This window comes from Triticum urartu, chromosome 7, assembly GCF_003073215.2.
Source record: "Triticum urartu cultivar G1812 chromosome 7, Tu2.1, whole genome shotgun sequence".
In the NCBI taxonomy this organism is placed as follows: domain Eukaryota; kingdom Viridiplantae; phylum Streptophyta; class Magnoliopsida; order Poales; family Poaceae; genus Triticum; species Triticum urartu.
The window spans coordinates 244,346,538-244,357,592 of NC_053028.1; the positions used below are offsets into that span (position 1 = coordinate 244,346,538).

General features: G+C 49.7%; 1 protein-coding gene and 1 pseudogene across 1 annotated transcript; both read left to right on the forward strand.

Moving 5' to 3' along the window:
* The first annotated feature begins 1,590 nt into the window (after positions 1-1,590).
* Positions 1,591-2,398, forward strand: LOC125524232 (jacalin-related lectin 19-like). Its single transcript, XM_048689301.1, has 2 exons — positions 1,591-1,881; positions 1,983-2,398. The coding sequence occupies exons 1-2, from the start codon at positions 1,678-1,680 to the stop codon at positions 2,244-2,246; spliced, it is 468 nt and encodes a 155-aa protein (XP_048545258.1). The 5' UTR covers positions 1,591-1,677; the 3' UTR covers positions 2,247-2,398.
* Positions 2,399-5,571: 3,173 nt separating this feature from the next.
* LOC125526119 lies at positions 5,572-5,710 on the forward strand (annotated as a pseudogene).
* Positions 5,711-11,055: the final 5,345 nt, after the last annotated feature.

Consider the following 11,055-nt stretch of genomic DNA (forward strand, 5'->3'; position numbering starts at 1 on the left):
TCTAAAATTAATGTGGACAAAAAAGAACGTATATTAAAAGATATTGTGTAAATTTATGCATCCTCATGAGGACCATAAGCACGAACAATTATTGTGTATCTTCATTCTATTTTTAAATAAACAATTATTTAAAATTGACAATATTGTATTTTAAAAACTGTTCAACATGTATTAAATATTATTGTGTGACAATAATAATTTCTAGAACTGTACTAACATGTTAAGCGGGTTTGTAGAAATTTAAGAATAATATTACACAATATTATTTTAATATGCACATTTTTATCTCTTCAAAGTACACAGTGATGGAAATAGAATAGAGATATAAAATAAACAAAATTTCATATTAATAATTGTTTTATTTTTTTCATATGGAAAAATTTATGTATCATGAAAACTAAACATAAACTTCACTCGAAGAAAAATAAGATAGTAACTTGGAAATAAATAGAAATAAAATTACTCCAGTAGAAGCATGTGCAGAGCGATACATGCAATCATCTATATAAACTGTTGGCTGATAATTAAGAGTAAACCAGACCGTGGCCGCCTGGTCCCCTCGATTGTCAGGCGACGAGGATGTCGCATGTTCGAATTCCCTGCACGCTCACTTTCTGATATTTTTTGTGAGTATTAATTAAAATCAAGGGGTATTTTTTGCGAGAATTAATTAAAATCTGTGGGCATTCGTGTAAAAAACAGCACGCGCCGCGCCTGCAACCACTGACATGTGGCCCGGCAAAACGCTGGCATGCCACGCGGTCACTCGATACGACGGCATACGTCCAGAGGCACCGTATTTGAACGCCCAGACAAGTTATGACACCATTTTTTTATGTATTTTTTAAATTTAGGCATCAAACTGACCGAGCCGGACAAGTTAGGGCACCTATAGTGTATTTAACTCTTTACCAATGCGAAATATTGGCTGCAAACCAAACATGCTTCTGACACGGGGTCTTGGGTGTTGGCCTGATCTTGTGGGGAGGTCGTGATAGGCACGACCCTCCTCTCCTGCACCCAACTGGCATTTTCATGGCCATTTGGTGGCGATGGCTGCTAGGTGTGGTCATGACGCGTACGGTAGCACGGCAATGATCAGAAGCGATGTGATGATATCACCCCTCCCGGTGTCTTCTCATTACTTTTTTGTGGCATCTTATCATTTGCCTGGCTAGATTTGTGTGAACTGATCAATAGAAGGTGGATTTTTTTTTTGAGGTTTAATAGAGGATGATGGCTTTGTGGATGTACTCTCTCCGAATGGAAACCCATGATCTAGCCTGGTGTGCAATCCCGTTCGGCTGGCTATGGCCCAGATCTCACTCAATTCTGCTGAACATTGCAGGCCTTTTTTTTTGTGAAAACCAAACCAGGCTAGCGAATGACGGACGTACGCCAACTGCCAAACAAGCCCGAACTGAACTCAAGTGGAAATCCAAGACAAATCTTATGCACAGCCTGTTCACAAGAAGGCATTACCTGTTGCCAGAACACACTATGAGTACATTATGTAACCCAATGTAGTGCCAAGCACGTACGAACTGCAATTAGTTGACTTTGTGTTGTGCCACACACCCATAGTTGCTCGTCCTCATTCCCATACGTGCCAGAGCCAAAGCTAGACCACCGTCGGCAAAGACGCTCCCCGCGTTGTTTCCAGAGACGAAAAACCAAATGCAGGGGTCCGTTCTGAGGATGGGGCCATGCGGCGGCGGCGGCGGCCACGACAGGGACATGGACATGCGCGGCGTCAACCGTGTGGTCAAGCTGGTCATCCGCCACGGCGACACCGTCGACGCCATCTCCGTCCTGTACGAGCGGAACGGCCGGGAGGAGTGGACCGACCTGTGGGGAGGACAAGGGGGAACGCTCTCTGAGGTACACACACATGCATTGCTTCCTGATGAAGACAGACTCCGTTTTTCATATCGATCATCGGTGATGCAGCTCCTTACTCCATTTCGTTGTGGATGGCTCAGATCTGCCTGCGGCCAGACGAGCACTTCACCGGCGTCGTGGGCCACTACGGCGAGTTCGACGGCAGCTTCGTCGTGAGGTCGCTCACTTTCGTCAGCAACGCCCGCAGCTTCGGGCCGTACGGGCAGGAGGACGGCGTGCCGTTCGCGCTTCCCGCGGCCGGCGGCAAGATCCTCGGCTTCCACGCGCGCTCCGGCCGCCGCCTGGACGCGCTCGGCACCTACGTCAAGATGGCAGATCAGTCGCGAAAGACCCCACGGAACTGATCATCACCTTGCCCATAGAAGTTCAAGTTCCTTATTGTACGTGCGTAGTGCATCTTATCTCAATAGTTACGGCTACTCCAGAAGTGCGGCGAATCTGCACCCGGGCTCAGCTGCACCCGCGCTCACGGAAATAATCAAAGAAAATACTAGAAAAATTCAAAAATTTCCAAAAAAATTTTGTGTGGTAGATAATTTGATGCATAAGGTTCGCTCCAAATTTCAACTCATTTGAACATTTGAGTAGCTTTGGGCAATCAAAATCGAGGTCTGTAAAACAGTTTACTGTTTAGGAACTGTTTTGACCCGATTTGTCTTTTTTGCCCAGAATTGCTCAGATGTCCAAATGAGATGAAATTTAGAGCGGACCTCACGCATCAAATGATCTACCACACAATTTTTTTTGGAACTTTTTGAATTTTTCTAGTATTTTTTTTGAATTTTTTTCTGAGCGGGTGCAGCTGAGCCCGTGCTCAGATGCAGATTTTCGCTACTCCATGAGATTTATTATTTCAAAATAATAAGTACTCCCTCTGTTTCTAAATATAAGTCTTTGTAGAGATTTCGCTATGAAGCATATACGGATGTATGCTGATCCATTCTAGAATGCAGATTCATTCATTTTGCTTTGTACGTAGTCCACAGTGGAATCTCTACAAAGACTTATATTTAGAAACGGAGAAAGTACTTGTTTGTGTTCTTCTCACCATCCTAGAATTTTCTTGCTGTACGTGCGTAGTACGTCTTTTACGGAAAAAGGGTTTCCACCGCTTTATATATAAGCACCAACACTTAGATCCAAGTAACCGATACAAAGGCACGTCACACAACCCAAGGCAAGATACAAGAATGCCATACACCAACACACAACCTCAACAACTACCAAGTATCAAGAAATTGAGCAAAAAAACCGCTTGTATCCGACGAAGACCACCATCAAGATGAGAGATCGTTCGGGAAAAAGTGCAACGGACAACGCCGGACCGAGGGCTCCAAGATGATGCCTCCAAGAAGGGCACGACCACGGACCATCGCCATCGTCCGATCCAAAGATCAGGTTTTCACCCGGAACAAGACGAGAGGAGTGAGAGCACCACGACGGAGCCTGCAAGGAGGAACATGACGTCCGCGGACATCGCCACCGTCGACCCGTGTACGGACAGGTAAGTGATGAACCCCGGTGCTCCACCCTTCTGCTGCATCCCCGCTCCGCCAACCACCTGCAACCATGCCACCCAAGCGGCCATGGTTGCTCGCCCGCATCCGAGTCGCGCAATCTGGCTACGACCAACGCGACTCCCACCACCAGGGCCGCCGCCTCGCCGCCGGACCACCCCGGAAGCCCCAAAGGTCATGTCTTGGACAAGATCCATGAGCCCAACCACCTCAGAACCGCCGGCGACCACTGCCTCAAGAGGAACTGTGCCCAGTCGGCCGGGGGAAGGGGGAGGAGGAGGAACGGCCTATGGCCACGACCGGCACCTCTGCGCCGGCGATGGGGTACGCAACGGCGCACCCGTCCCCCCTACCAGCTCCCCCCCGAGACCCCCTGTCTCGCCCCCGAAGCCGAACACCCAGATCCGCAAGAGATCGCCGACCATCGCCTGCTGCCGAGGAGGAGGGAGCACAGAACCGCCGAGCCGCAGCCATGAGAGGTCACCAGGGAGGCCCTCCTGCGTCGAGCGCCGCCGTCCAACTGCAGGGGTGCCGGCTGGACGGGGCCGCCCACCTCCACCGCTGCTGCGTAGCCCCTCCACTAGAGATCCACGGCGAGAGGGGCCACCCGCGACCCGCAGCGCCAGACGTGGCGCCGAGGCACTCCTGCGAGGCAGCCGCCACCGACCGACCTGCACCACCACCATGCCGCCCGTCGCCCGACGCCACGCCGCCGTCGCTGGCCCACTCCGGAGCGCTGCCGCACCGCTACGCCCGGCATCGAGCGCAACATCCCCACCGCCGAGATCCGGCCCGCGCCGCACCTCCCGCACAAGGAGACGAAATGGCCCCGCCGCTGCCGGCGACGATCGGGCTTCGCCAGCTCGTGCCCCTTGGCGGCGGCGAGGGAGGAGAGAGAGAAGCAGGGGGGTGGTGGTGGCGCCAGGGTTGCCTCTCGGACGCCCGCGGGAGCGTCGCGGGAGGGGAGGGGGAAAATAATGTAGTACATCTTCTCACTAGTTACGGCTTGCTCCTCCATGCCATTTATCATGCCCGACCTGGTTGTGTTCTTGCTAAAATGGGTGTACTATATAATTAAGGGTTTCGATCAGTTTTTCATTAGTTATGTGACATTCCTCCATTTGTCATTAGAATTTTCAACTACCCAAAAATGTTATCCCTTTGTTAAGTGTGTGCTAAAAAATGGCACTAGACATCATTATTGCCCGGTCAAAAGTCATTGACCGGGGTGAAGTAACCAAAGTATCCCTAGACCCCACTTGTCAGTGTCCCCTCAACAACTCACCCCAACTTGTGCCCTGATGTGATGGCTATAAGTCCAAAGCTAAAGCAAACTGTGGATAGGCTTCTCAGTATGCAACTTAGGTTGGCCTCTCTGTGTTAGGAATAGTCTAGAGAGTTCTAGATATTCTGGTTGTACTCGGTTTGGTTGAGATAAAACCAAAACCGAATCCTGCCTAGAGTTGTTTAGATTCGTTGTTATCTCTTTATATTCTTGTAACCCAAGTCTCTAACGATATCTTGTATACGCCTCGATTAGGGCTTGCTGATCCTATATAACACGAAACCAGCGGCCTACTACGGTAGGTAAAAACACGCTTCCTTATTTTCACATGGTAATCAGAGCTTCCCTTCCAAAACACATCTAGCCTTTCCTTCCTAGCCGCCATGTCTTCCTCCTCATCCCACACCATGGCCAATCCCCTCAACAACCAAATCACTGAGAAGCTTACCCGTGAAAACTTCCTTCTGTTGCAAGACCCAACTCCTTCCCCAGATACGTGGAGCTTCCCTTTTCGGGTACCTAGATGGATCCATTGTCGAGCCTAAGAAAACCATCACCAGCACCGACAAAGATGGCAAGCCTACAAGCATGCCAAACCCGGCGCACGCGACCTGGGTCACCCAATACCATCAAGTGCTCGCCTACCTCCTGACTTCGATCACGAGGGAGGTGCTGACGCAGATGGTCGCCGTGGAGACGGCGCATGCGGCATGGACCGCGCTGACAAACATGTTTTCGTCGCACTCCCACGCCTACATCAACAACCTCCGGATCTCCCTCTCCAACGCCGAGAAGGGAACCCAGTCAGTCACGGTCTACTTCGCCAAGATGTGGTCATTCGCTGATGAGCTGGCGGCTGCTGGCAAACCACTTGGCGAAGATGAACTGATCTCATACATCCTGGCCGGCCTCGACTTGGAATACAACCCCCTAGTATCTTCTCTTGATGCTCGTACTGAACCACTTACACTAGATGCACTGTACTCCCAGATGGCGAACTTTGATCAGCGCGTCGAGCTTCTTCAAGCCTCTGGTGAAGGCGGCTTCAGATCTTCAGCCAACGCCGCTACTCGTGGGCGCAGTCAGCAGCGTGGTCGTGGCATGTCCCGTGACCATGGTGGCGGGCGCGGTGAACATGGCCGCGGCTTTGGTGGTGCCTCTCCTGGCTACAACAACAACAGGGGGCGCCCAAGACCAGGAGGACCGGCTGGTGGGGGTTTCCGCAACGACAATCGCCCCCACAGCCAAATATGCAGCAAGCCAGGCCACGTTGCCATGGAGTGCTGGTACCGGTTCACGGATGACTATCTTCCAGAAGAGAAGGTGGCCGGATCTGCAGCAACCTCATCCTATGGGGTGGACACAAATTGGTACGCCGACAGTGGCGCTACTAATCACATCACGGGTGAACTCAAGAAGTTAACCACCGGTGACAAGTACCACGGAGGCGATCAGGTCCACACTGCTGATGGTACATGTATGAATATTAGTCATGTTGGAAATTCCATTATCAGAACCCAAAATCAAGATCTCCATCTAAACAAAATTCTACATATTCCTACTGCCTCACAAAATCTCCTTTCCATTCATCGTCTTACCCTTGACAATCATGTTTACATTGAGTTTTGGCCTTATTTCCTTTTATCAAGGATCAGGTCATGGGGAGGGTGCTGCATCAAGGCAGATGTAGAGGAGGTCTCTATCCATTGATTCCATCTAGGACATCAAATAAACAAGCTTATGGTGTCATCAAGATATCTTCATCGCGTTGGCACGCTTGGCTTGGTCATCCTTCGTTTTCAATAGTTCAACGTGTGCTTAGGAATAATAAACTTCCTTGTCATGGGGAGTTAGATGTTGAGTCAGTATGTGACTCATGTCAACGAGCAAAAAGTCACCAATTACCCTATCCAATGTCTACTAGTGTATCTACCAAACCACTTGAGTTGATCTTTTCTGATGTATGGGGAGATGCCTGATAACCCACAAGTATAGGGGATCGCAACAATTTTTGAGGGTAGAGTATTCAGCCCAAATTTATTGATTCGACACAAGGGGAGCCAAAGAATATTCTCAAGTATTAGCAGCTGAGTTGTCAATTCAACCACACCTGGAAACTTAATATCTGCAGCAAGGTATTTAGTAGCAAAGTAATATGATAGTAGTGGTAACGGTGGCAAAAGGTAACGGTAGCAAAAGTAATATTTTTGGGTTTTGAAGTGATTGTAATAGTAGCAACGGAAAAGTAAATAAGCGAAGAACAATATATGGAAAGCTCGTAGGCAATGGATCAGTGATAGAGAATTATGCCAGATGCGGTTCATCATGTAACAGTCATAACGTAGGGTGACACAGAACTAGCTCCAATTCATCTGAAGGAAATATGCCCTAGAGGCAATAATAAAGTCATTATTTATTTCCTTATATCATGACAAATGTTTATTATTCATTCTAGAATTGTATTAGCCGGAAACATAATACTTGTGTGAATACATAAACAAACAGAGTGTCACTAGTATGCCTCTACTTGACTAGCTCGTTGATCAAAGATGGTTATGTTTCCTAGCCATTGACATGAGTTGTCATTTGATTAACGGGATCACATCATTGGGAGAATGATGTGATTGACTTGACCCATTCCATTAGCTTAGCACACAATAGTTTAGTATTCTGCTATTGCTTTCTTCATGACTTATACATGTTCCTATGACTATGAGATTATGCAACTCCCGTTTACCGGAGGAACACTTTGTGTGCTACCAAACGTCACAACGTAACTGGGTGATTATAAAGGTGCTCTACAGGTGTTTCCGAAGGTACTTGTTGGGTTGGCGTATTTCGAGATTAGGATTTGTCACTCCGATTGTCGGAGAGGTATGTGACACCCAGATAATCAAGTGACAGTAACCTCTGGTAATGATGCCATGTCATCATGATTACTATTGCTAATCTCGCGTTAGTTCAAAACCCAGTTCAATTAAAACAAATAAAGTCAAACGATAAAAATTTCCAAACATTAAAACTAAAATGCTCTAGACGTGCCAAATAATGCATAGGTAATTATGGTTAAGAAACTCCATTTTTATAAAATGTTTAAATACCCTTAGGTGAATAAAACAGTAGCAAAAACCAATATAAAAATGCTTTTTATAATTAACAAAATACTAAACTAAATTGCTTTGGGGTAAAACCTTTTGTTGTAGTGGGTTTTAATGTATTACTAAATTAGGGATCATTTTAATATTAGATAAAAAAACTAGATGAAAAAGAAACTGGAAAAAAACAGAAAAAGAAAAAAAATTGAAAACTAACAAAAGGAAATGAGAAAACCCTCCCCTCCCCGATGGGCCTTGGCCCAGCTGGCCGCTCCCCGTCATGCCAGTCACCTGGCCCAGGCTGCCCTCCCTTATCCCCCAACCCGATCGAACCCCAGGGCAACCACCGCCCCCACTTCCCCCCACCGATCCAGATCGGAACCATCCCCGTCGCCCCGCATGACCCCCCCACTCCTCTCACGACCCCCACTCCTCCTGACCGAGACCCCCACCCTCTCGTTCTCCAGCGATGACAAGAGCCCCGCGCTGGACCCCCTTGACGCGCTGAAGCCCACCTCGCCGGCATGCCCGCGCGCGAGGAACCGCCGCAAACCACCGCGACCAACACCACCGAATCAGCAACCCCTCGCATCTGTGAGGTCTGCCTCGTCGTCTTCGTCGTCTACACTGGCGCACGCGAGCTAGGACGCCCCAACGACGGCCCCCTCAATGATCTTCTTCGACGACGGCCGCCACATGCCTCGCCTCGATCCACGCCGGCCGCCCCGAACTTCGCCGACCGAACCCCTGCACCGGGGGTATGACCCCATCTCCCCTACCCCTTTCCCTAGGTCGTCCGCGCCGGTGCCGCCCCGTACTTCTGCCGTCGTGCTCCCGGCCTCGCCGCGCCTACGCGCCACGCGCGCGCGCGAGCCCGCGCCCGCTCGCGCCTCGCCCCACGGCCATCTCCGCCTTCACCCTACCGCTTCTAGCGCCCGCCTCCGCTCGCCGTGGCTGCCGGCCGCGTCCTCGCCCCAGCTACCACCCCCTACCGCCGCATCCACCGCGGCCCTCTCCCTTCCATGGCCGGCGTCGTGCCCCGCCATGGCTGCAGGCAAGGCAGCGCCCGGGTCCAGGCGACCCGGCGCCCGCAACTGCGCCCATTCGGGCGACAACCGTTGCCCGGCGCCCAAAACCCGTTAAGGCCCCCTGTGCCTATGACAGGGGGGCCCCACGACCAGAACGTTTTTAACAAAAAAAAGAAAAAGAAATAATAAATATAATAATAAAAATGTTAATTAATTAATTAGAGAATTAATTAAATCGGATTAGATTAACCTAATTACTAGTTAACTTAATTAACCCCTGATTAGCCTAATCAATCAATGACATGCGGGACCCACACATAGTTGACCCAGTCAACTGCACAGTTGACTGCTGACATCACTCTGATGTCATGCCTACGTCATCACACACTGTTTTGGATAATGTTGGAATTAAATATATAATTAAAATCAGAAAATGATTTAAATCTTTAGAAAATCATATCTTTTAATCCGTAACTCGGATGAAAATACTTTGTACATGAAAGTTGCTCAGAACGACGAGACGAATTCGAATACGCAGCCCGTTCATCCGCGACGCATCCCTAGCATAGCGAACACGCAACTTTCCCCCTCCGGTTCGTCTGTCCGAAAACGCGAAACACCGGGGATAATTTCCCGGATGTTTCCCCCCTTCACCGGTACCACCTCGTACCGCGTTAGGGCACACCTAGCATCACGCTTTGTCATGTCATGCATCGTCATGCATTTGTTTGCATTATATTTATTGTTTCTTCCCCCTCTTCTCTCGCTAGACACCGAGACCGACGCCGCTGCTACCCAGTACGACTACGGTGTTGACGACCACTCTCTCTTGCCAGAGCAACCAGGCAAGCCCCCCCTTTGATCACCAGATATCGCCTACTCTTCTCTATACTGCTTGCATTAGAGTAGTGTATCATGTTACTGCTTTCCGTTAATCCTATTCTGATGCATAGCCTGTCCTTGCTACTACTGTTGTTACCATTACCTGCTATCCTACTGCTTAGTATAGGATGCTAGTGTTCCATCAGTGGCCCTACACTCTTGTCCGTCTGCCATGCTATACTACTGGGCCGTGATCACTTCGGGAGGTGATCACGGGCATTTACAATATACTTTACACAGTTACATTACCTGTGATACTGTTCGGAGATGGGGTCTGAAGGGGCAGGTGGCTCCATCCCGGTAGAGGTGGGCCTGGGTTCCCGACGGCCCCCGACTGTTACTTTGTGGCGGAGCGACAGGGTAGGTTGAGACCACCTAGGAGAGAGGTGGGCCTGGCCCTGGTCGGCGTCCGTGGTTATTTCAGAATAACACGTTAACGAGATCTTGGTATTTGATCTGAGTCTGGCTACTGGCCTATACGCACTAACCATCTACGCGGGGACAGTTATGGGCACTCGACGTCGTGGTATCAGCCGAAGCCTTCGTGACGTCAGCGAATGAGTGGCGCGCGCCGGATTGGACCGTAAGCCTGCTCTTGTATTAAGGGGGCTAGTTCTGCTTTCGGCCGCGTGCGCAACGTGCAGGTGTGCAATGGGCGATGGGCCCAGACCCCTGCGCCATAGGATTTAGACCGGCATGCTGACCTCTCTGTTGTGCCTAGGTAGGGCTGCGACGTGTTGATCTTCCGAGGCCGGGCATGACCCAGGAAAGTGTGTCCGGCCAAATGGGATTGAGCGTGTTGGGTTATGTGGTGCACCCCGCCAGGGAAGTTAATCTATTCGAATAGCCGTGATCTTCGGTAACAGGACGACTTGGAGTTGTACCTTGACCTTATGACAACTAGAACCGGATACTTAATAAAACACACCATTCCAAGTGCCAGATACCACCGGTGATCGCTCTCTCACAGGGCGACGAGGGGAGGATCATCGGTTAGGATTATGCTATATGATGCTACTTGGAGGTCTTCAGTCTACTCTCTTCTACATGCTGCAAGATGGAGGTGGCCAGAAGCGTAGTCTTCGACAGGATTAGCCATCCCCCTCTTATTCTGGCATTCTGCAGTTCAGTCCACATATGATACCCTTATTCCATTTGATACCCATGCATATGTAGTGTAGCTCCTTGCTTGCGAGTACTTTGGATGAGTACTCACGGTTGCTTTCTCCCCCTTTTTCCCCCTTTCCTTTCTTTCTGGTTGTCGCAACTAGATGCTGGAGTCCAGGAGCCAGACGCCACCGTTGATGACGACTACTACTATTCGGGAGGTGCCTACTACTACGTGC

Bases quoted from the DNA above. Each gene is read 5' to 3' on its own strand.
- LOC125524232 (XM_048689301.1), top strand. From the start codon at position 1,678: ATGCAGGGGTCCGTTCTGAGGATGGGGCCATGCGGCGGCGGCGGCGGC. The intron at 1,882-1,982 runs GTACACACACAT...TGGATGGCTCAG, and splicing joins AAGGGGGAACGCTCTCTGAG to ATCTGCCTGCGGCCAGACGA.